The following is a 26,394-nucleotide window of genomic DNA, read 5'->3' as shown; positions in this document are numbered from 1 at the left end:
TTTATTGGCATGACGCTATTGCAGAGCCACTATTTGCTTTAATTCACCTGATCCTGATGTGGTTTTAATGTTATCCATTATATTACCAGGCCTACTGTGTGTTGTGCATTTCTTAATAAGTCTTTATTTTATATTTTAGTGTTGTTTTTTATAGCTTTTATTTTGTTGTGGTTGTTGTGGTAAGTGTTCTGTTGCTATGTGTCTTCTGTTTGTGTTGTTTTTCTTTTGATTTAATCCCAGTAACCAACACCTATTAGAGGTGTTTTGCCTCCTGTCTGGCCATTATTCTCAATGTATTTGTTCTGTTGTCTTGCCTGGTAAAATAAAAGTAAAACAAACAAAGTCCTTTCCTTCCACTTTGTCTCTGAACTCTTCACCTTTTCCACAATATTTTCTCTCCACACTTTCCACTCTCAAATTTCTTTTACTGTGTGTTCTCTTCAAGTTTTTTTAAACAATGCTCTATATTTCTACACCAGTATCCTCTTTTACTTATTCATCCACCCCTCCCTTCTTACCTGTTTCTGGGTTATTCTGCCCCTATGTTACTTATTTGTTCACATCTTTATCGACAGCTCTGATGCCCTGTCAGTTCTGTCTTTTTCCCTTTCCATCCCTTTTTCTCTGCTCCATCCGCCCATCTACACAACTACAAAGTGGAATATTAATTGCTGCATGCACCAGTTCTACCCACTCATGCCACTGTGTGATAGACAGATGTGACCTGGAGCCCTTTGGAGGGATATCTAAAGATGGAAAGGGAGATAGAGGGAGAGAGAGAGGAAGGGAGAAGAAGAGAGAAATGTGACCAGAGTGATTGACTGACAGCTATACTAATTGTGCACCTCCAAAAATATGTATTTCTTTGATTTACATTCAAACTTGAGTGTGTGTATGTGTATACTGCAGTCTTTTTTCTCTGTGTTTATCTTTTATCTGTAACAGACAGCCGGAGCTGTCTGCATGTCTATGTGGCCTCTATTGAGTGTCTGAGTGTGAGAGAGGAAAAGGGTGGGCAAGGGGGCTCTCGTGCATTTTTAGGAGATTCTGTGCTATTTGTGCTCTGCATGTAGGCGTCAAGTGGAGACAGCACACCCGGACAGTATGCTGGTTTGCAACAAAATATCATGGCTTCTCTTCAACATTTGAAGGGTGGGATGAACACTTATTTAGGTGCATCTTGTGTAATAATGAACAAAATTGGGTTTCAGCATGTCTTTCAATTTTTTGTTTCAGTGGTTTTCTGAGAGAATTATTGTTTGAGAGTATGTGCTTTTCTTTTATGTGTGTGTGTGCGCGCATTTGTCAGTGTTCGCGTGTGTGTTGCCTTGTGCCCCTGCTTCTGCAAATTGATGTAGCTTCCTGTGTGTAACACAGAGGGTTTTTTTCTGTTCTTTTGTGTGGTACGTGTCTCAGTGAGGCAATCAATGGTTGTGTAAAATGGCGCTAAGACTCAGCACAATGTGTTCTCTGGCCTGCCATCATCTTCTGTGACTATCGATCAGCACCATGATCAATGGCTCTGCACCTGCAGAGTAATATAGATGACCTATACAATTGCATGTGTGTGGTATGTTGTGTGTGTTTTCATTTTCATGCCTACATGTATACCTCTGAGTGTGTGCGTTTGCCGGGGTGTGCTTGTGTGTGAAGGAACGTCTCAGATTGCTGTGCTGGCTATAAGGATGTAGTACTATCTTTTGCTGACAAAATTTACTGACATACTCCAGCAGGCCCAGTACTTTTTTCATTTCCAGTTGAAAACACATGAAAAAAATGACAATGTAGGGCTTTCAGATACCCTTAAAGTATCGACCAGTTTGTTACATATTGCACACATTTACATTCAGAAAAATAACAGGAGCACAGATATATATTTTTATATATAAGTCATGACATATCGTACAAAATAAATTACATAGTACAATTGAATGACATAGTATTTGAAAAACTGGAACCCATTTTCTAAACTAATGGGTGAAATCGTAACAATTCTCTGGAATGCATCTTTATGTTTGACAAATGACTATGCTGTGTGTTGTTCTTTCAAGAGCCCTTGGGCTTGGAGCTGCAGATGGGGCTGAAATTGAAAATATCCTTTGTTTTACTAGATGCAGGGTGGGTTATTTTGCACTGTCGGGGCTGGTGTTAAGCAGCTATGATGTAGTGAAATGCACGTTAGCTATTTATATCTTTGGAGAATGGCCCGCTAATTGCATTTAAAATGAACCAATTATCGCACATTGCCAAAATGCATTTGTTAGCATTAGCGTTTTTGACACTGAGCACCTGATCCTGGCTCAGCATTGTTCACTCACTTTCTTTGCTGCCTTAAGTCAGGCTTTTGCACCATCCGAGCTGTATCTCAGCTAAATATCCATAATTTGTCAAGTGGATTCAGGTGTCTCCACATGGCAAGGTTGAACTAAATTCCACAAAATTCAAATTGAATTCAATTAAATTCTTTCTCCCTGTTAATTTGCTTTGATTTAAATAGAAATTCCATGGCAGTCAATTAATTCAGAGGTAGTTTAAATGGGATTAATGACAAATGCTAAACATCTGTTTAAGTTCATCATAGATCATTTGAAGTAATTTTTGGACTCTCTATGCAGACGCTCAGGGAGAGCAGGATCGTGCAAGCATGAATGCAGAATCATACAACGTCACACATATTGCTCTCCCCCCACTAATTTGATTTAACAGATATTTTTGAAAATAGATATTAGCTACATAAAAAACAACAAGTGACTGGGGAACCCCAATTAAATGGGCTACATATCGTATACAAAAATATCAGTTGCAAGTTTTAAAGTTAACCTTTTCTAACATCTACAACAGTGGCGTCGTTGGGCGTGGGCGTCCGGGGCTATTAGGCCCTGGCTCTTTTATGAATAGCCTCGGATCTCAAATTGACCAAAAAAAAAGCCCCTGATCTATAATTCCGATTGCGCATTATAACAATGTAGACGTGTAGGCCGCTAGCATGTATATTGACATTTTCTTCATGTACATTCAAAACCCTGTACTCTCTGTCCCAGGGGGGCGGTAGGATAAGCCCTGAATGTAGTGATCGTAGCAACACCTCTGATCTCCAAAGATGGCTTGTTGACTGTGCAGTGAAACCTGCGACTGATCAGTTTCTCAACTTACAAAGAATACTTGTGTTCCATTACATATGTGTATATGAAAGTTTCTGACCATCACACCTAGTGACCCTGATAGTTTTTGACCATCAAACCTATATAATCACTGACCATGAGGATGCAAGGTTAACTATTGAAGTTAACTATATTGAAGTATATACTGTAGTGGCCATGACCTAAGGAGAGTTGCAGGACGGCTCAGTATAGGGTCCGATGTCAGCATCACCAGACGAAGTAGAAGTGTGGCACTGTGAAGATCTCTTGTCATAGACACCATTCAGATGCAGCAAGCCATCAGGATTCTGATCAGGGTTAAGCTCTTACTGTAGCATTCCCAGCTCTGTGATGGTCAACTCTCGAATTGATGGTTCAGGAAAAGTTTTTTGCTGCACCATTCCATACACACACCATAAGAGATGATGGAGTAAAAATGAAAAGCTCCTACAATTCCAAAACATATTTAATATTTTCCTTTTAAAACAAAATAGCTCAAATTGTGAGACAAATAGCTTAGTAATGTGGTTAGCTAGTATTGGCCTCCAAAAACAATAGCTGTATGTAACATTACATTGCTGGCAGACTCACAGTAATATCCTTACAAAATGTTTGTTCAATACATTTTCTATACATTTGGAATATTAAAATAAAACAATGTTTAAAGTAAATACCTTGTTTGCTTTCAAGCATATTTTCTCTCAAGCAAAGCACCTTTTCTCTTGATTCAACTTTTCCCTTTTTTTTGTTTGCAAGTTTACCATAAATCACTGCACCGAATCAAATAGGCAACATAGCTAATTTCAAACTAAAAGGTACAATGAAATGTCAAGAAAACACTATTTGATAACTAAAATATAGGCACAAGTATACAACAGACATTTCTCTGACACATATTATAAGACTAATTTACCAAACAAGTGTGTAGGTTATAGTGGTCGGTTTGAGATTCACCAAACTCTACACTGGTTAAAGAAATTTGTCTAGCATTTCGGTACCCTCCATGTTCATGTCAAATAAAGTCAATCTCTGAAATTCTCAGTGTCCGTATACAACTTGGTACAATAATCTTACACACAAGTCATTGTGTATCATATATCATATCATGTATCATAATATCATAATACTGAATGGAGTGTCATAGATGTACATATACAGTGGATATAAAAAGTCTACACACCCCTGTTAAAATGCCAGGTTCTTGTAATGTAAAAGAATGAGACAAAGATAAATCATGTCAGAACTTTTTCCACCTTTAATGTGACCTATAACGTAAACAATTCAATTGAAAAACAAATTGAAATCTTTGAGGGGAAAAAAATAAAAAAAATAAACTCAAAATAACCTGGTTGCATAAGTGTACACACCCTCAAACTAATACTTTGTTGAAGCACCTTTTGATTTTATTACAGCACTCAGTCTTTTTGGGTAGGAGTCTATTAGCATGGCACATCTTGACATGGCAATATTTGCCCACTATTCTTTGCAAAAGCGCTCCAAATCTGTCAGATTGCGAGGACATCTCCTGTGCACAGCCCTTTTCAGATCACCCCACCAATGTTTAATTGGATTCATAATTCCCTCCAGCCTGACTAAGGCCCTGGTTCCAGCTGAAGAAAAACAGCCCCAAAGCATGATGCTGCTACCACCATGCTTCACTGTGGGTATGGTGTTCTTTGGGTGATGTGCAGTGTTGTTTTAACACCATTATGGAATTATGGGCAAAAAGTTCAACCTTGGTTTCATCAGACCATAACACATTTTGCCACGTGCTTTTGGGAGACTTGATGTTTGGTTTTGCAAACTTCAGCTGGGCTTGGATGTTTTTCTTTGTAAGAAAAGGCTTCTGTCTTGCCACCCTACCCCATAGCCCATTCATATGAAGAATATGGGAGATTTTTTTTGTCACATGTAGCACACAGCCAGTACTTGCCAGAAATTCCTGCAGTTTAATATAGCTGTAGACCTCTTGGAAGCCTCCCTGACCAGTTTTCTTTTCATCAGTTTTGGAGGGACGTCCAGTTCTTGGTAATGTCTCTGTTGTGCCATATTTTCTCCACTTGATGATGACTGTCTTCACTGTGTTCCATGGTATATCTAATGCTTTTGAAATTATTTTGTACCCTTCTCCTGACTGACATCTTTCAACAATGAGATCCCTCTGATGCTTTGGAAGCTCTTTGTGTACCATGGCTTTTGCTCTGAGATGCAACTAAGAAAATGTCAGGAAAATCCTACTAGAACAGCTGAACTTTATTTATGATTAATTAGAGTCACTTTAAATGATCCCAGGTGTGTAATGACCTCTATTTAACATGAGTTTGAATGTGATTGGTTAAATCTGAACACAGCCACATTGCCAGTGATAAGAGGGTGCAACCAGGTTATTGTACAGTTAAGTTTTCATTTTCCCCCCTTGAAGATTTCCGTTTGTTTTTCAATTTAATTGTTCACTTTATAGGTCAAATTAAAAGTGGAAAAAGTTCTGACATGATTTATCTTTGTCTCATTCTTCTTTGTCTCATCACAAAAACCTGGCATTTTAACAGGGTTAAGTAGACTTTTTATATCCACTGTACTATATTTCGTCTATCCTGTTAGACAAAATGTTGTGCAGTGGAGCTAGTAAATTCCACTTCCTTTATTATTGTCCAGCTTATAAAGCTGTAAAAACTATATTTTTAGATATTTAAAAAAAGCTTAGATGGGACAAGCTTGTAATCACCAGTAAAGAATATTTACAATAAAAACAAAAAAGTAACATCTGTTCACTCCATTCTTTTAATTTGGTTTCAGTCTCCAGGAAAAGTATTGATGCATTTCACCTGTTCCAGTTTCCTTGGGGTATAAATATAAAGTCAAACTTATGTAAATTCCCCTTGTCATCCGTCACCATGGGTAAAACAAGAGCTGTAAACTGAAAGGAGACAGATGGTTGTTGACCTTCACAGATGAGGTAAAGGATATCAAAAATACATAAAACAGAAAATACTACTAATACACAGTCAGGGTAATTACAAAAGAGTTTCAGAAATCTGAAACAGTTGCCAAGAAGAGGACCCATGTGAATGCTGCCACCACACACAGTGAGGAAAATGATGAGGGAGGCAAAGAAGAATCCAAGGATCACAGTTTCAGAACTGTGCAGTCTAGTGGAATATTGGGGTTATCAAGTCTCAAAATCAACGGTTGGTTGTATCACAAGCTCTTTGGAAGGGTTGCATGAAAGAAGCCCTTGCTGAGCCCAACACAAAGTGCCTGAACTTTGCCAAGCGTTATTCGAACAACAAACATTTATATTTTTCGGCCACACACACCATCGCCATATCCGTATAGCCACAGTAAAATAGGGTGTTGTATCACTGATGCTTTGAGGCTGTTTTAGTACTAGTGGGCCAGTGGCTCTTGAAGACCAACTGCATAATGAATCCACTCAGTACCAGGATATTTCAGCCCAAAATCTGGTTGGCTATGGATGGACCTTTTAACAACTCAATGAACCCAAATATACATCAAAATCAACACATAAGTGATTGCGGGACCACAAAATCAATGTTTTACCAAGAACATTTCAGTGTCCAATTGTGTCTGACCTGTAATCTGAATTGAAGAGGGCAGTCCACCAACACAAAGTTAAGACCCTTAGACTATAAAGAATTGTCCAAGACCCCTCCTAAAAGTGGGCGCCAACCTTGTCAGACTTTACAGGAAGAGGCTCAATGGTGTTATCCACTCCAGGGGAGCCTTTCGGAATATTCATAGTAGGGTGCCATTGATTTTAAATGTTTTGTGGAAAAAAATCACACTACTCAAAAAAAATTGTTTGGGAATTTATTGTGTTGTTGAATTTATATAGCTCCCCTTTTTATTTAAGCCCTAAATAGGTGTAATTCTTTGTGTTGTTTATTTTTTATAAAAGATGCCAATACTTCAATTGACTGTATATGTATATATAGTATATATAATGGTCCTGTTCCATGAGTTCTGGAACCCCTGTTTAGTGCAATACTTCCATTGCCAGCGTCTGCCACCTATATGACTCAGGGGAGGGATGTATGGATGGGTGGAGGTAATGAGAGATGAACAAAGGAGAAGCCTGAACAGGAGAAGCCCTGTACAGAAAACTGCAGTGAAGATGCACATGAATGCTACGGTACCCATGCACACACAATATGTTTGTATGTGCACGGATAATGATGTGTGTGGTAATATTTATAGGTGTGTGAGAAAACAAGAATGTGTTTCATTTGGTATGTGTGATGTGCATATGCGTTTGTTTATAGAGGAGGGATAGAGGTGCATGACATCACATGGAATCGTCTGTGTTAAGTGTTATTAGACTTTTTTTTGTATAACTCTCTACCCTACACCTTCATATTGCATTCAGTTGAAAAACATTGGGTCAGGGTGATTATTCATAAATATTTGGAGGTGGGATTTCTTTTTGGAATGAAACATGGATACACACCAATTCTGTGGCTCATGTTTCTGGTTGAAGGAATTGTTCACAGCTCACCACATGCATAGGCTGTAAAATTCAGAGACTTTGCCGCTTGGTTTGCCAAGTGTTCAGACCCCTCGGTAATAGAGTCTAGAGACAAATTTAGCTAATGTACTTTTTAAGGCCCTGTCGGTATGCAGCTTATCTCTGGGCTGCTGCTTGTGGGTGCACCCATCATTGTGTCCCCTCCCTCGTCTCTTTCATCTCTAGACTCCTGGGATCTATCTTCTGCTACAAGATAGGAAGCTAAGGAAGCAGTACATAGCTTTGACCAGCTTTTACTTTTCCTACTAATCAACTTAAATAAGTTGCTTGTAGGTGTTTCCACTGATAATCATTGAATGACCCATTAATGTGGGTTCTGAACAACACCTACCAAGAGGGACTATTACTTTTGCCACAGAAAAGTCAAAACAATGTAATCATTTACATCAGTTAAAATTAAAGGTGAAGCAAAATGAAATTAAAGATAGTGAGAACAACTGGAGTGCACCACCATCCAGGTTTTTAGAAATTAGTATTCAAATATGGTTCTAGCAACTCCTTATTACTTCTTGGGTGCAGGAAACACAACAGTGATTCAGAAAATGCATTCCCTCTGGTGTTTTGGGATTCAAGTTTAGGGAGCAGTGTCATAAGAACCAGAATGGCATTTGATGTAGTTTTGGAAGAAATATGTCACATTGACTGTTCCCAATGCACTGGGAATTTCTACAATGTGGCAGGGCCTTAATCGCAAATTGGATATCAAAAAATATATGACAAAATGAATAGCTCCATAAAAAAATAATTCCTTTAGGCATTTAACTAATGTTTAGACAAAAGTGGGTAAAGACCTACATTTACTACTAAAATAAAATTACTGTCAGGGAACTGTTACTATTTTTCATTTTCTATGTTTACTAGGATTTTTAGTTTCTCTTTAAAGGTGCCATATGCAACTTAAAACACCACCTATCGGCAGTGAATTGTATATCGGTTCTATAACTCCATTAGGATCTGACATTGTCATTACTAACCATGAGCATACTGACCTGTTTGAAGCAGTTTAACTTCCAACAGTCTACTGTTTTTTAACGTTAACTGATGGTATGTAACGGTTATTATCTGATATTTTCAATGTTAAATGCTGCATAAGGTACCATTAATGGTTAGGTTTAGGCTTTCATTGAAAGTGGTTACGTTAAGAATTAACAGAGCATCACTATTATACTATTGTCACTATTGTGATGGTACATGGTTCTTAACCCCAAAAACACTCTATTATCAAAATTGTTATCCATGGTTTAGCCACTACAGAATCATCTAATAAAAAATCCACTCCTGTATACATTTTGAAGATTTTTTTTTTGTATAACCCTATGGGAAATCAATTATGTTGATGAGACAAGTATAACCTTCCAAAATATATGGAATATGGCATATCACTCAAAGTACACAGTACCTACTGTCAAGCACGATAGCAGCAGCATGATTTTTTTAAAACTAGGTCAGAAAAGAGGGAACAATGAATTTCTCCACGTAGACATTTTGAAACAACCTGCTGCTCTTTGCCAGAACGCTGTAGTTAAAGACAAATTTCACCTTTCAACACAGAAACAATACAAAGCACATGATCAAATCAACCTAGTAACTATCCAAATAAAGTGTTAATAAGTAACACTTTATTTGGATAGTTAACCTGCAGATACTTTACAGACTATCTGTAAAAAATGTATTATATTTTAACCCTAACCTTAAGACTTATCCTATCCCTCACCCTCACCAATTACCTAAACCTAACACTTATTCAAAACCTTACACTAACCTTAACTTTAGCAGGGATTTATTTTCAACTGACTATCCACAAACACTAATCCTAACTTTAAACATGATCCAATCCCTAACCATAAAACTTAAACCCTTTCCCTTACTCTTCCCTGATATTTATTATAAACCTAACCCTAAACGTAAAGGAAAGGTTAGCTATTTTTGATCCTGGGGCCTTTTTTCTGATTATCTAGCCTAATCCTGGACTGTGGCGACATTCTTTTTTGGAATTAATACAGTTTTGAGAGTTTACGATTTTTTGAAGTGAAAGGCTGAACTACGGGGCTAAAATGAAAGTGAACAGGGCAACAGAGTTTAAAATAATATGATACATTCAGTTTTCCAAAACAGGAAGGCAAGGGTATATTGATATAGGTCTCCATATGTTCTTCTGAAAAAATTGTGCCAAAACGAGCTTTGTTTCAGTGGTTATGTTCTACGTGAAACAATTTTTTCTCATAACATCTGTAAACTTCCGCACTCTAGCTAACAGCGTTTCAAAACAGCTGAACTACGGGGCTGACCTCAAATAAGTTTTTTTGCTATCAAGGACACTGAACAAAATTATAAACGCAACACTTTTGTTTTCGCCCCCATTTATCATGAGCTGAACTCAAAGATCTAAGACTTTCTCTATGTATACAAAAGGCCTATTTCTCTCAAATATTGTTCACAAATCTGTCAAAATCTGTGTTAGTGAGCACTTCTCCTTTGCAGAGATAAAATAACCACCTCACAGGTGTGGCATATCAAGATGCTGATTAGACAGCATGATTATTGCACAGGTGTGCCTTAGGCTGGCCACAATAAAAGGACACTCTAAAATGTACAGTTCCATCACACAGCACAATGCCACAGATGTTGCAAGTTTTGAGGGAGCGTGCAATTGGCATGCTGACTGCAGGAATGTCCACCAGAGCTGTTGCCTGTGAACTTAATGTTAATCTCTCTACCATAAGCAGTTTCCAAAGGCGTTTCAGAGAATTTGGCAGTACACCCAACCGGCCTCACAACCGCAGACCATGTGTAACCACACCAGACCAGGACCTCCACATCCAGCATCTTCACCTCCAAGATTGTCTGAGACCAGCCACCTGGACAGCTGCTGCAAAAATCAGTTTGCTTGACAAAATAATTTCTGCACAAACTGTAAGAAACCGTCTCAGGGAAGCTCATCTGCATGCTCGTCATCCTCATCGGGGTCTCGACCTGACTGCAGTTCGTGGTCTTAACAGACTTGAGTGGGCAAATGCACACATTCAATGGCATTTGGAAATTTGGAGAGGTGTTCTCTTCACGGATGAATCCCAGGTTTCACTGTACAGGGCAGATGGCAGACAGACTGTATGGCGTTGTGTGGGTGAGCGGTTTGCTGGATCGAGTGGCCCATGGTGGCGGTGTGGTTATGGTATGGGCAGGCGTGTGTTATGGACAACGAACACAGGTGCATTTTATTGATGGCATTTTGAAATAGGCCGTGACGAGATCCTGAGGCCCATTGTTGTCCCATTCATCCACGACCATCACCTCATGTTGCAGCATTATAATGCACGGCCCCATGTTGCAAAGATCTGAAGACAATTCATGGAAGCTGAAAACATCCCAGTTCTTGCATGGCCAGCATACTCACCGGACATGTCACCCTTTGAGCAGGTTTGGGATGCTCTGGATCGGCGTATACGAGGTCCTGCCAATAACCAGCAACTTCGCACAGCCATTGAACAGGATTGGATTAACATTCCACAGGCCACAATCACCAACCTGATCAACTTTATGTGAAGGAGCTATGTTGCACTGCGTGAGGCAAATGGTGCTCACACCAAAATCTGACTGGTTTTCGGACCTCCCCAGGCCCCCCCAATACAGTGAAACTGCACATTTTAGAGTGGCCTTTTATTGTGGCCAACCTAAGGCACACCTGTGCAATAATCATGCTGATTAATCAGTTTCTTGTTATGCCACACCTGTGAAGTGAAAGGATTATCTTGGCCAAGGAGAAGTGCTCACTAACACAGATTTAGACAGATTTGTGAACAATATTTGAGAGAAATAGGCCTTTTGTGTGCATAGAGAAAGTCTTAGATCTTTTAATAGGCTAATATTATTGTAGATACACTCTGTTTTTACCAATTAAACTAGCGCTTCATTAGTCACTAAACTGGTTATGCACTTCCACCTTTGCGCGCATAATGACACTCAGTTTTTATTTTGGTTCAAATAACGATGTTTTTAAAACTCTAAAAAAAATCAAGCATGCAACATGTCTTAATTATTTCGCCCACCTATTCTTTTTCAACTGAAATAATCCAAAGGTAATCATATTTTTTTCGAAAGCATCTGTAATCCGATTAGAGCATTTTAGTTGGTAACATAACAGATTATATTACATGTAACAGATTATTGTTACTCCCCAACTCTGCCTGCATTACAATGTACATGCTCATAGGTCTTTATTTTTAGGCTGAGGAAACATCTCACATCAAGTTGTGATATAGTGAAACTCCCACATAATAGTCTTGACGATGGATGTATTGTTCAACCAATCCAGTTATCAGACTGAATCCAAGTTGGGAAGTCTTACTGGCTAGCTCTCATTATTTCTATTTCATCAGCAAGTGATTAAAGCATTAGCAGGAGATTCACCATCAAGAGAAATACCTTTAAATCTCTGTTTTTCACGCAAATACACTCACACATTGTCTTTGCACAGGCATCTTTGTTCACATAGTCAGCATAATTATCTCTGCACACACACAGAGGTGGGCTCAGTTCCACTGTAGTTCCTGCCAGAATAAAGGTATCTTCATCACTCTCCATGCCTCTCACTCCCTCCATCTAATGTATCCCTCACTCAATCTAACCTTCTCTCACTCCCTATCTACCCATTTTTCTCTCCTCCATCTCTATCCCTCTCTTCATCTGTGCTTCTATCCCTCTCAATTCACATTATTTCACCCACATTTTCTTTTTCACATTCTCTCCTTTCCCTCCCTCCCTCCCTCCCTCCACCCCTTACCTAATGATGAAATACTGCAGTTGTGAGGGAAAGGAGGGACAAAGAACGATACAATCTCAATGGACATTGAGAACCGAGCGTGCACAATGCGTACTGCAGAATCAGCATGTTGACATTTTACATTCAGGTTTGACTGAGTGTCAGCTGAATTTGATACAGTAATTTGATTTCTGAAATGACTGCAATGGCCATTTTTCAAACAAAACAAATGTCAGAGGTCAAATCCCTTGGTTATGAGGATGTGACATAGTTTTGTTGGTTACTTGAAAGATCCAAACCAGGTTTCAATATTTTAATCTATCTTTTTATAATAATAATAATGAGAAAGGAACATGCATAAGCAGAATAGCATTTCATAATATTTTCTCTTTTTTATTTAAGCAAACCTGAGCACTATATAAAACAGAAGACAAAATAATACTAACTAGACTTAGAGATTAGTGTTGTAGTGGTGGGAAACTGAACCAAACATGTTCCTATAAAGGCAATGATGTTTTAGATTATGGAAATTATACCCACTCCCACAGGTAGACTCATGACAACATGACAGCTTCCCAGTTAGGTTTCTAAAACTCTCTGACAACATCCATGGTCTCATGGTCTGCCTGCAGAACCACTAAAAGGATGAGGTGATTTATACAATTTGTGTATGTATGTGTGGGAGAGGGGGTTACGCTGTTGGTGCAGTTGGGTGTCTTTTCATGCATGTGTATGGGTCTCCAATTGTACGTTTTTCATACTGTGTGTACTTGAATATGTGTGTGGTTTCTCGCTGACTAATGTAACACCAACCTCCATTGCCTCTATTGATGACTCAAATCTCTTGCATCCTACTATTTCAAGCGTGTCCAAATGCCTGAGGCTTTTGCATAAGCTCTGTCACTGTGCTGAGTTTAGTACTTTTGTAACGTTTCACTAGACGATACACAGACATCAGGCAATGGCGGGCGCACATCAGCTTGCAGAGGACTGGCCGCGTTCAGGAGTTTTGTACTGGAGGCAGATCTATCCTGAACTTCATGTAATTAGTTGATTCAGAGCTTGCATTTCGAATGGGTAGAATTATCTGAGAGAACGTTATACTGCTGGTACCTACCCTATACTCTAACTGTAACTCCTACCCTAACCCCAGCCTTAACTCTTAACTATCTCTAACTGTAACCCTGGCCTCAACCGTTTTAAATGTAAACTTAAATTAAGTGACTTCAGAATTACCACATAAGTCCCGCACTCTATTAAGTCAACCAAACACAATTTCTCACCTTAGGGCAGATAAGCCTTCAGTACTTTTCTGAGTATTTAAAACTCCCATCCTTTCTTGAACATTCATTAAGAAAATATTTTTCTGATCATCTTTTCAAAATACTTATTATGGATGCAGCAGTTATCTAGAATGCTAATCACTGAATTTTTGTGAAATTGGTCAAAGGGATTTTTTACTGGTTGACAGTTTTTTTTTATAATGCATAACATTTTCAATGATGACAAAAACATTATGTAAAGCAGGACATTCATTCATGCCTTAAAATCAAATTATAGTAGTGTAAAATGCACACAAGCAATTTGTGAAGAGACTTTTACTCTCATTCTAGGACATCTGTGGCATTGTGCTATGTGATGGAACTGCACATTTTAGAGTGGCCATTTATTGTGGCCAGCCTAAGGCACACCTGTGCAATAATCATGCTGTCTAATAAGCATCTTGATATGGCACACCTGTAAGGTGGATGAATTATCTCGGTAAAGGAGAAGTGCTCACTAACACAGATTTTGACAGATTTGTGAACAATATTTGAGAGAAATAAGCCTTTTGTGTACATAGAGAAAGTCTTAGATGTTTGAGTTCAGCTCATGATAAAATTTATAATTAAAAGGCCTGCATCTTGCAATCTAAGGTTACGTGTACGTATGTATGGCTGGATCGTTTCAGCGAGGTAAGTAGGAGCAAGTCCATTTATTGGTTTATAGGTTAACAATAAAACCTTAAAATCAGCCCTAACCTTAACATTACAGCCAGTGTAAAGACGTACTGGAGTAATGTGTTAAAGTTTTTTTGTTCTAGTTAGGATTCTAGCAGCCGTGTGCAGCACTAATTTAAGTTTATTTATTGATTTGTCAGGTTAACCGGAAAGAAGAGCATTGCAGTAATCTAATCTAGAAGTAACAAAAGCATGGATTAGTTTTTCTGCATCTGATTTTGATAGAAAGTTTCAGATGTTTTGAAGATGAAAATAAGTAACTCTTTTATATGTTCTTCAAAGGAGAGGTCAGGGTTAAGGGTAACGCCGAGGTCTCTTACAGTTTTTTGGGATAAGACCATGCAGCCGTCGAGGTTCACAGTGAGATCTTCCAACAAAGCTCTTTGTTTCATGGTTCCTAAAACAAGCAATTCTGTTTTTCTTGAGTTTAAAAGCAAGAAGTTCTCTGTCATCCACTACCTAATATCTGAAACACATGCTTCCAAAGTAGCTAATTTTGGGGCTTCTCCATGCTTCATTGAAATATGTAACTGTGTGTCATCAGCATAACAGTGAAAATTGAAATTGTGATTCCGGATTACATCACCCAGAGGCAGCATATATAGTGAGAACAATAATGGGCCCAGAACCAAGCCTTGAGGAACACCAAAACATACCTTTGAATTGTCAGAGGATATGCTATCCACACATACGAACTGATATCTATCAGATAAATAAGATTTAAACCAGGCATGTCCACAAAGCATGTCCACAAAGCCCAATATGGGTTTCCAGTCTCTCTAAGAGAAGGGAGTGATCAATAGTGTCAAAAGCAGCACTAAGATCAAGGAGCAACAGGACGGATGCGGCACCTTTGTCTGAGGTAATTTGTTACCTTCACAAGTGCAGCCTCAGTACTATGATAGGGTCTGAAACTGGACTGGAGCATTTCATAAATGTTATTTGTCTTCAGGAAGGCATTCAGTTGTTGGGAAACATATTTTTCTAAGAATTTTAAGAGGAAAGGGAAGTTCGATATTGGCCTATAATTGTTTAATATGTCTGGATCCAGGTTTTTTTTTTGAAAAGTCATAATTTCTGCTATTTTTTGTGAATTTGGTACACATCCTGAGGAAAGTGAGCAATATATTATGTTCAACATTGGCTGACCTTGCACAGGAAATAGCACATTAAGTAATTTTGTTGGAATTGGGTCTAGCTGACTATTTTTGGGTTTAGAACTCATTACAAATTTTGTGAATGTGTCGAGCGATACGGGATCAAAAAATTTAAGTGTCCCCATTGACACCTGGTCAGGGAGGTTCAGGACATTTTTAGGACAACTGAGATTTTGGGGACTATAACTATTTAAGGAGGAGTCAGTTATCTGTTTTCTAATGATGATGACCTTTTCATCAAAGTAGTTCATGTATTCATTACAGCTAAAGTGAAGACGCCCTTCACTTGCTGAGCGTTTCTTTTTTGTTAACTTTGCAACTGTATTGAAGATACATTTTGGATTGTTTTTGTTCACCTCAATCAGGATGGAGAAATAAGCTGATGTGGGTGCTTTTTCGGTATGGTAGTGTACTGTCTATCCAGGCTAGTCTAAATACTCCCAACTTCGTGGAGCATCACTTTCGCTCCAGTTTTCTGGAGGCTTGCTTGAGTGCTCTAGTATTGTCTGTGTATTTTAGTTTTTAGTGGTGCAACCGTATCTAAAGTATTTAGCAGTGTTGAGTTTACATCCTCAATTTGATTGTTTGCAGATTTATTTACTGTCTTTGATGAGCGAGCTTGTAAGAATATCAATAAATCTTTTTGTAGTCTGAGAATTTATAGTACGGCTTTTGTAACTCATTGTTTGCGGAGCAAGTGGATTTTTTGTTTTAACGGTAAATGTAATAAAACAGTGATCCGATAATCCAGCATTTGGGGGGGAAATTATTAGATCTACAATATCTATTTCTCGTGACAGGACTAAATCTAAGGTATGAATGTGGCAGTGTGTTGGACCTGAGACATGTTGGATAAAACCCATTGAGTCAATTATGGCTTCAAATGCTTTTTGAAGAGGATCATTGGACTTTTCCATATGAATATTGAAATCGCCAAAAATTTAAATACTATCTGCCTTGACTACATGGTTAGACAAGAATTCTGGAAACTTATTGAAGAACATTGTGTATAATAGTAGCTATGTAAAACGATTTATCAGCCTGGTTAACTTTCATGAGCAAAACATCAAAATAATGAAAACCAGTGACGTGTTTGGGAGTACATTTATCATAAATATTTGCAACACCCCCTCCTTTTCGGGATGCATAGGGGATATGATCACTAGTATAGCCAGGAGGAGGCCTCATTTAGGGCAGTGAATTCATCAGGCTTTAGCCACGTTTCACACAAGCCAATAACATCTAGTTATGAACAGAGATTAATTAATTTACTGCAACTGCTTTTGGAGCAAGGGTTCTAACATTTAGGAGTCCCATTTTGAGATGCGAGGTGATAGTCATTTTTAATTGTGACCGAGGTGGAGGAAGGCTTTATCTTAATAAGGTTGCTAATGTTAGCAATACCTTGTTTAACTTTTCTCAGCCTGGAACGAGTCACAGTGGCAATAGGTAAAACTGTACTAACTACTCTGGCTATGCTATCGACAGACTTCACTATGCTAGCAGGCTGGCTATCAGCCTGCGGCCTGATCTGCACCCTATCTCATGGTGAGACTATAGGAGTAAGAGTCCTGTCAATGTTCCTAGATAAAAGAAGAGCACCACTCCAGCTAGGATGGTGTCCATCGCTCTTCAACAAATTAGGCCTGGCCCTATTTCTGGGAGAGTCCCAAAAAGAGAGCCAGTTATCTACAAACTCTACCTCCTGGCAGAACTTCGTTTTCAGCCAGTGATTGAGTTGCGCAAGTCTGCTGTAGAGCTCGTCACCACCCCTAGCTGGGAGGGGGCCAGAGACAATTACTCGATGCCGACACATCTTTCTAGCTAGTTTACACGCTGATGCTATGTTCTGCTTCGTAACCTCTGACTGTTTCATCCTAATGTCTAAGCAGCCCAAACGGAACTTATAATGGCACAAACCAGCACAAACAAAGCAAAACAAAGAATTTGGAGGATTTGGAGGATTTAGGGGGCTGAGTGACCTCAGCGTTATCTATACAATATTTTTTAGGACTAATAGCAAAACAATTACAGCAGCACAACTGGAGCAGAAGCGATTAAACTTATTTTACCTGTGTAAAGATGGTCCCCCATCCAGAGCAAAACTATGGCAAAATCGGGGTAATTGTTCGTGCTGGTTTGTGCTGTAACATTTTTTGTGCTGTTTGTAGATATATTATTAAATAATATTTCATAGGTCAAATTCACTCAAAATAGGCTCAATCATTTGTGCTCCTTTTGTGCCAACAAATGTTGGTTTTTGCGACTGCTTTACCGATAGTGACAGAGCTATAGTGGAAAAAGAATAAAGTCGGTGCGCTATCAAGTGGAAATGTAGCTATGTACCTAAAACTGCAGAAGCACAAACAAATCTTTCAGCGGCACAAACGGAGCATACATGATTGAGCCTATTTTGAGGAGCAGGTTATGGGGCTGGTGACACCTAAAATTAAATGTCTAATATATAAAATGCTGCATCAGCAGAAAGGAAACTTTAACGGCACAAACCAACACAAACGAAGCACAAACAAAGGACACTATTTTTGTTGAATTTGGAGCATGTAGGGGGGATGACTGACGTCATCAACAATAAATAAATGTCTAATATATAAAATACTGAAGCAGCACAACAAATGTTGGGGGGCTGAGTGACCTCAGAATGACCTATAAAATATTCTTTAATATCTATATAATTTTTTACGGCACAAACGGAGTACAAACGATTTAGACTATTTTGCAGAAGTTTTGCGTTGGGTGGGGGGCCAACTTTATGCAGGTGTGGGGAAAACCTGTTGAAAATCTCAGTCGGCTCTAGCAGCGTCAGAGGTTTAACTGGTCGACGGCATTTCTTTCCAGTGACCAAGAGAAAGTTCTTGCAACACTGTTGTTTCTTCCTGGTGGCGCAGACGCAGTTTTTTCCTTTTCTATACTAACATAGTACTTGCCTGACATTTGCGTTTAAAGCCAAGCCTCTAAATCAGCTATCTTTACCTGAAGACGATAGTTCTCCTCCATGTTGTAGCTACAATTACAGTGATAAGGCATAGTAATGGTACTTAGCTTCGGGTGTTCAGGGGTGAGTAGTTCCGTTAATTATGTCCAAATTGAGTCCTGGTGTAGAAAAGGTCAACAGATAACAATATTGCATTGGTAAACACTTAAAGTAGAATTTAACCAATTAGTTTATATAGAGTCAATTCGAAAAAGTTTGGCAGGTAGCCAGGTAGGTAACGGCAAGCAGCGTACAGCACGTCAACAATCCCACAATGCACAGTGAAAGATTCTGTGGATGTTGAAATCAACCACCCAGAGTAATCAAAACTGCAGGTGTCCTTCTGAACTTTATAAGTGTATAATGTTAGGAACATACTGTTACTATAATGTTAACGTTTGGATCTCTTTCATAAGCAATGATAATAGGAGGAGTCCAACAAAAAGCCTTATCTACTCTCGAGTTGCTTACCAATAATACTGTGAATATTTAAAGTTGTAGTTTTGACTAAAATCTTTTTGCAAAAAGTCTAAGACTTGATCCTCATGATCTCATAAACTTTGACAAAGCCTAAAGAAATATAAGTAATGGAAATATTTTGCAGTGTAGGTCTGCAAAGCTTTTGGAGATTTAACCTAGACTCGTAGATGGAATCAACTCCAAAAGTGGTATAACATCATAGATTCAGGTTGAGTTAATAAGTATAATCAAAATATACTGCTCAAAAAAATTAAGGGAACACAATCATCACATTATAACACCAAGTAAATTAAACTTCAGGGATATCAATCTGTCCAGTTAGGAAGCATAAGCGATTGTGGATTAATATCACCTTCTTTGGTGCAAATGAAAGTGACAACAGGTGCACTGGAGAGGCAACAGCAAGACAACCCCCAAAAGGGAATGGTTTTGCAGGTGATGGCCACAGACAATTGCTCTCTTTATCCTTCTCTAGGACTGATTCTTCTCTAGTTTTGCGTTTTGCTAGAGTACTTGTCACTGCTGATAGCATGAGGCAATTCCTGCAGCCCATTCAGGTTGCACAGGTAATCTAGCTCCTCCAGGATGGCACATCCATACATGCCATTGCAAGTGTGTCTCCCAGTACAGTCTCAACAGCATGGAGGAGATACCAGGAGACGAGCCATAGAAGGGCATCAATCCAGCAGCAGGACCGGTAAGGAGGAACAGGAGAAGCACTGCCAGAGGCCTAAAAAATTACCTCCATGAGGGTGGCATGAGGGCCCAACATCCACTAGTGGGACCTGTGCTCACAGCCCAGCACCATGCAGCTCAATTAGAATTCCCCAGAATTGGTAGGTCTGCCATTAGTGTCTCTTTACAGATGAGAGCAGGTTCATATGACAGATGTGAAAGAGTCTGGAGATGCCATGGTCACACCTTATGCTGGTGCAGTTCTTATGCTAGATTCCTCCTGGGGCAGGACAATGCCCGGCCTCATGTGGCCAGAGTGTAGGATTTCTTGGATGACGAAGATATTGATGCCCCTCAGGTTCCCCAGACCTTCCTATTATTGCAATTCACAATAATAGGAATAGAAAAGTCATTTTAATGTTGGTTATTACAGCTAAAATGCCAAGTGGTATAGGCTGATCCTTCCTTCTGGTGTTCATGTAATGATGCAGCATGTGTTTGAATCAGTCCCACTGCTTTTTCAGAAATATTTTAATTATTACTTTAAATATTCTTTAAATATTCAAATAAAGTATATATTTGCCTCAAAAATACATATTCAGAATGTCAAAGCACAAAGTAGTTATTTGATGTTTCACCATAAAATTTTAGCATTTTTATTCACAGTAAAGGAAACAAATGTTGAACACATCTCAGGTGTTTTGTTCATTCGGATCCCCACATTAGCTAGCGCAAATTGCAGCAGCGACTCTTCCTCTTGTTTTTTCTTCCATGTAATAGTAGGGGTAAAGTAACATTATTGGGATTATGAATAGAAGCACTGCTGGATTGCTGCCAGCAATCATCTTCAAAGTTGCTCTATCAATGTTGTTTTCTAATGACAATGTGAGGATATTGTGTGAGTTGTGACAAGAGCTCATTTAACTGATATCTTTCCAGTCTGCCTGCTGCTACTGCAGCACACTGCTCTCCAGATGGCCTCCAACTGGTTTCTCACAAGCTCAGAATGTGGCCGCTAACAGGAACTATTCATAACCCTAATGGCTGTACGTTCCTGTGTCCAACTGTGGGGTTTTGAAAGGAGGGGGTGCATCTGAACAATTGTATTCATTATCATTTAGCCCACATTGACATACATGTGTTTCCACAAACATCAGCTAGTGTGCGCTAACATGTTTTATTGGGATTCTGCAGGCAGTCTACATTGCCAGGCTTGGGGGATAAATGGTTCAATTAAGTGTTGCAAAGCGGGATGAGTTGCACTGCCCTGCTTGAAGGGTACTAGGAAAGGTGCAGAGGACGCTGGTGGCTATAAAACTGATGGGAAATGGGCTGTTGGACATTTCTTCCACTCTTCACAAAAAACAAAAAATGGCTGCTTGGCTTTCCCTCAGTGCCTCACCTGCTCAAGCGTGCACCAAGAACGAGCCTGGAGGAGACCTGATGCCCATCTCAATGAGGAATCACAAAAGGGGTAGAGGACGGCGGGAGCTCGATCCCCCTTCAGCTAACGGAGAAAGAGAAATTGAAAAATTGGAGGGAGGCGAGCAGAGATGAAGAGCACCGGTAAAAGGGAGAAAAAAATGAGCAGAGTCTGGAGGAGGCATGCTGCTCATCTCAATGAGCCTCTTGGCTTCGCACAGCTCAGATCACAGCACTGTATTTAGAAGGGCGGGTTGAAGGGAAAGGGGGGGTGGAGTGTAAGGAGAATAGAAGTGAAACTGACCTCACTGACCCTTTTAAACAGGCCTATACAGGTTGCATGAGTTAACGATAAACATTCGGATTCCCAAAATTCAACTCAGTGTTGGCCATCTGAATGTGGGTGCAGTCACATCCATGAACACTAAACACTAGAGGTGCTGTTACAGTACATCATTCACAGCTGGATGACAGCATGCTCCACAAACACTTCTGATCCCTTCCCCTCCAACACATCTTGATACCCTTTCACTTACAGATGGTGGGGGGGGGGGGGGTTACATTTCTATACATCCTGCTATTCATTACATCCTAGAGCTGCCTGTAAGCAGTTTCGGTACATCTTGGACACATGTCACCCGCCCCCTCCCCACAGCTGGACTTAAAATACATGCCATGTCAATGTAACTCCAATGCTCTGCCTTTATGCACAAATGGCTCTCCCCTGGAGGGCTACTTGACACTATATGCAGGTTTTGATCTGACCATAAGCAAACCAGTTCTTATCAGAAATACACTTTTCCAATCTGCTACATGAACTTGGGACATAGCCAAGCTAATCAAGGCATTGCCAGAGCAACAGCATAGATCTCAGTGGCATGTTAACTACCCTGCTGACAATTACAGCACACCATTGAGAAAGTCAGTGTAGTCAAACCTGTATGTTTTACACTGAGTGAAGACAGAAGTCATGAGTCATTTAACAACCTGGAGTGAATCAAGTATTTTATTTAAAAAGCTAGTGGAGTACAAGACAATATGTATCAAGTTAATCCTTCATGTCCATCTGAAGGGGAGGACCAGAATAATTTCCTTTAGACTTCGAGTGGATATGGTTGGATTAGAATCAGCTCCCCACTGGACACCACAGTTCCCTCCCCATCCACAGACTCGACAGCAGCTACATCCCTCCCTATGGGGGGGGACAGAACAGAAGATGAACTGGCTTGTTTACTGGAAGCTGAGCATAAGTAACGACTGCATTTATCAAGCCTGGTTACAGAGGGGATTGAACAAGAGCTTGTAAACAATGGCCCACCTTCTAGTGATGAATAGGTTAACTGCCTGTAGTGGGAACATTGAAGCTGAATTTTTTCATAAGGCTACTCACTTTGTCTTTTGCAGTGCTTTTGGCATGAGTAGGTGCTAGTTGAGTGGCAGACATTTGTGCTACAATGAAGGAAAACCTGCATGGAAAACAAATAGCATCTCATTAACAACACCAGGTTGACAATGTACATCTGATGTAGGGACACTGGTTCTTTCAAAAAGGATCAATCTTACAGTGGCAGGTAGTGATACCCAGATCATGACTCAGTGTCTACTGCTGCATTGGAACAAACATACCCTGTCATTCAGGGGAGACAAGGTATCATCATCGACAAAGGTGAACATCTTGACCATGAACCGACTGTAATGGGTTGGGAACTCCAGGTCAGGAGAGCCATCCACAGGGATCAGGTTAGTCATGAAACGGTCATCCCTGTATGGACACCTGGGGACAAGGCAGTCACGTTATGAATGTTATTGAAGTCCTATTTTGGAACTCCCACTCAGTTGTGGCCTAAGCTGGTTAACAACACATTGCTTGATGAGTTTGATACTAGACAAAGTCAACAGAAGTGCACTCCCCATTATCAATGAAGCACAAAATGAAGTCACCTAGTTACTTAAAGGAATTCAAATGCAAACAAGTTGGCACAGCAGTCTGTTGGCCAGTTACCCATCAATGAGGAGGTCCCACTTTGGCAGGCTGAGAGGACTGGAGGAGGACGTAGCCCAGCAGTGCTCCAGAACTAGGACCAGGTTAGAATCCGTCCGCCCCAGGATGTGAACCTCAGCATACACTGGGTCCTTCAGGACCTTTACAACAGGATAGTCTACCTCATTGTAATATGAGCTATAGGCTTCCACTTCTGTGGAGAAAAGGTCATTCAAAAGTGAAAAGAATGCATTAGAACATCACCTGTAAGATGACATTCATTCTGTGCACAAAGTAACACTTATGCCACAAATTCTTCCTTGAAGACAGCCTCTAGTGTCCAAAACATTTAAGAGCACCATTAGTGGTGATCAGCCAAATCCAGAAGCCACTAATTGAAACTCATTATGCTGCCTTTGCATAGATAAAGAAATCCCCATTTGGCAGATTGAAGAGTGTTTGAACAGAACAAATTCCACACCAACCCCTGTCGCTAAAAACACGTTGTATCCAGCCAACCAGTGAAGTCCTGCAAAACATTTCACCAGCTTACCTTCTACACAACCCTTGTGGTAACACTGGCCGTTAGCCAGCCTAAGCTCCACTCGCAGTGGTCCAGGAACAGCAACTGGAGCAGGTGGAGGAACAGTGTTCACCTCAACAACCAGGGCCTCCACTGCAGTTGCAGAGTACTTGCACTGGAGCAGCAGCCTATGAGACATTTGACTTGCATTACTGGCCTCAGCAAAAGTTTCCACACATTCATTCAGGGTATGTGAATACATGTTGATTCTCACTACACCCGAGAATCAAGGGGATTGAAGTAGAGTTTAAATGGACCGAGAAATCTTTCCACAAAGAGGATCATGACACATTCATTTAAATGAGCTAAACTACAGTTCAGGGAAGACTCACTCAAAATGGCTGTCTCTAGTGATTGAGCCTCGAGGTCCAATTCCAACTTCATAAGAAGAAGTCATGCTGTTCTCATAGACAACAAAATCAGTTTCCTCCTGCCAGGGAAAAAGAATAATATTAGTGTAGTCTAACATTTAACCTTCAAGTTCGTGTTCACAGCAATGCAGGTGTATATCCCATTGAAATCAGTCCAATTAGAGCAGACAGACAAATAGGGGGACAAGTGACAGCACTGCTAGTTTCTCATGTCCTAGATGTGAAGCACCCCTATTGTGGAAGCAATATTGATGAAATGTATAGAGCACTTGGGAGATTATCAACCCACCGTAAACATGCTTCCACAGGCAGTGACAGGGAACTGGTAGATAGCGAATGCTGTGGTGCTGCCAACAGGCTTACAGGTGGAGTCATGCCCCTGAATCAGACTGATTGAATCTAGGTCCAGGTTGGGCTGAGTGGCATCCCTAGCCACCACTACCACAAACTGACCATCTCTGGTACACTGCACTGTGACTGGGGAAATGAAAAGGCAAGATGAGCAATTTATCCAACACTGTGAAAACCGAGGACTCATTGCTTTAGGTGGGGCAGTAGTCTAAACCACACTCCAGTTTCCAGCAAACAAACACCTCACTAACCTGTCCAGTAAAGCATAGAAACATAACTAGACAATTGTTATTATAAGTGCACTAGATTAGGATTACACCCTACAGTCAAATTAAGTAGCAAAACATTCACAGCAAATATAATTCAATCCACAAAAAGCATCAAACTAGGCAGGAAAAAAAAAAAGTAATATGCAGCAAAAGATTTGAACAGTTGAAGGTCACCTGCTTTCCCATAGTAGCACCGACGCCCATCAAAGCAGCAGTTTATCACTTCACACTGGGGATGGGTGATATCAGGGGCTCCACAAGTAATTCGATCTTGGTCCGCTACTTCGCATTCCTGAGTTGATGCCGCTTTTGTAGTCTGGGTTACCTGTTGAGGCCACCACTGGTGCATGTTTTCAGGCATTTGAGATTTAGCAGCCCAAGGCAGCTCCTGCGAATTCCAACGGGCCTGCAGAGGCCTTGCCAATGTCTTTGCATGGGTAAACCACACAAACACAGCCAGCACTACAAACCTGCCTAAACACACCATTATCAAAGAACAATATTGAACTGAATCCACAGTCCAGGTAGTCCAGTTAACTGTAGCTTTTATACAGGCTTAAGTGCTCTTGTCTGGCAAAAGCCCCACCCCCCACCTCGTTAAGAATCAAGCAGTTATGGACCTCGAGTAGTTAATCAGTCAGAGCCTGGCAGGTTCATCTAATTGATTGCTTTTTTGTCTTTAGGGAGAAATTACTATCATTAGGGATTGTGTCTATCATGGGCCCATTTAGTACTGTGGAATTGATAAATTGTACATCTTTAGATGTTGCTTACTCTCCTTGCCTTCTTTGTTTCATATTTACTGAACTGACAATAAAGGAAAATATTTAGAACAGTTCCTTTAACTGTCTTCTCAGTGGAAACCACTGAGACGCATCTGTTATTTTATTCCCTTCCCATTTTTTCTCTGTCTCTCTCACTTTTTCGCACCTTTTTCCATAGAGATGGTTAGAGGATGGTTAGAGAACTTGAATGGGACAAAACAAAATGTTCTTCTTTGTCCCCAGTGTTTAAATTCCCTGCCCAATTTTAACTACAAGTTGGATATTAATGAATTTATGACAATTGCATTTTTGCAAATACCCTTCTTTAATAAATGTTCTTATACATTTTTTACTAATACAGAGTTGTGCGGTTGTCCAATCTAGCTATCTTGAGATCACTGCATTAACAGTAAGTTGCTGTTGATATGAGTGTCAGCTAATAGACAAAAATGTAAAGGTAACTATACAAGACTTGTGTGAATGTATTCTTCCAAACAAACCACTTTAGTTGCTAAACATTTTGTGCTTTCATGTGGGTCCTGACAGCTTTATGTAGGTTCTAAGACTGCATGTTTTGTAACTAAAAAGGTTTGTTTGGCTGAAGGAATATACCCTCAAATTAAATTATTATTAAAGAATGACTATTCAGCTAAGAAAGTCGATGTGCCAATCAAGTCTCTGACTGTGTGGCAGTAAAATTACATAATTGTGAAATTTCGAAGGCCTAAGGAGTCTCAGGGGTATCAATGATTCAAAATATATTTTTTACTAATATTCAATAAAATAAAGAGAGTGATTCATGACACGTTTAGCGATGATTACAATTTTTTAATTAAAACGGCTGTAGTAGCACTTTAATCACATATGTTAATTCGGACTAATAGAAGTTGAAATATGATCAAAT

At 39.8% G+C, this 26,394-nt stretch overlaps 2 protein-coding genes across 9 annotated transcripts in view; one reads left to right on the top strand and one right to left on the bottom strand.

Annotated features, from left to right (window-relative positions):
- Nucleotides 1-26,394, top strand: part of clcn2a (chloride channel, voltage-sensitive 2a) — a 99,873-nt gene that overhangs the window by 7,767 nt on the left and 65,712 nt on the right. The window lies entirely within an intron of this gene.
- Nucleotides 22,147-25,267, bottom strand: LOC105018481 (zona pellucida sperm-binding protein 4). The gene is made up of 8 exons (XM_010883952.3): nt 24,901-25,267; nt 24,396-24,583; nt 24,068-24,165; nt 23,706-23,863; nt 23,174-23,366; nt 22,798-22,945; nt 22,562-22,637; nt 22,147-22,363 (listed from the first exon to the last, which is right to left on the bottom strand). Exons 1-8 carry the CDS (start codon nt 25,211-25,213, stop codon nt 22,266-22,268), a joined length of 1,272 nt encoding a protein of 423 aa, XP_010882254.1. The 5' UTR covers nt 25,214-25,267; the 3' UTR covers nt 22,147-22,265.

The sequence above is a fragment of the Esox lucius genome, chromosome 3, assembly GCF_011004845.1.
Source record: "Esox lucius isolate fEsoLuc1 chromosome 3, fEsoLuc1.pri, whole genome shotgun sequence".
In the NCBI taxonomy this organism is placed as follows: domain Eukaryota; kingdom Metazoa; phylum Chordata; class Actinopteri; order Esociformes; family Esocidae; genus Esox; species Esox lucius.
The sequence above is the reverse complement of the archived record's forward strand: the minus strand, read 5'-3'. Positions and strand labels throughout refer to the sequence as shown.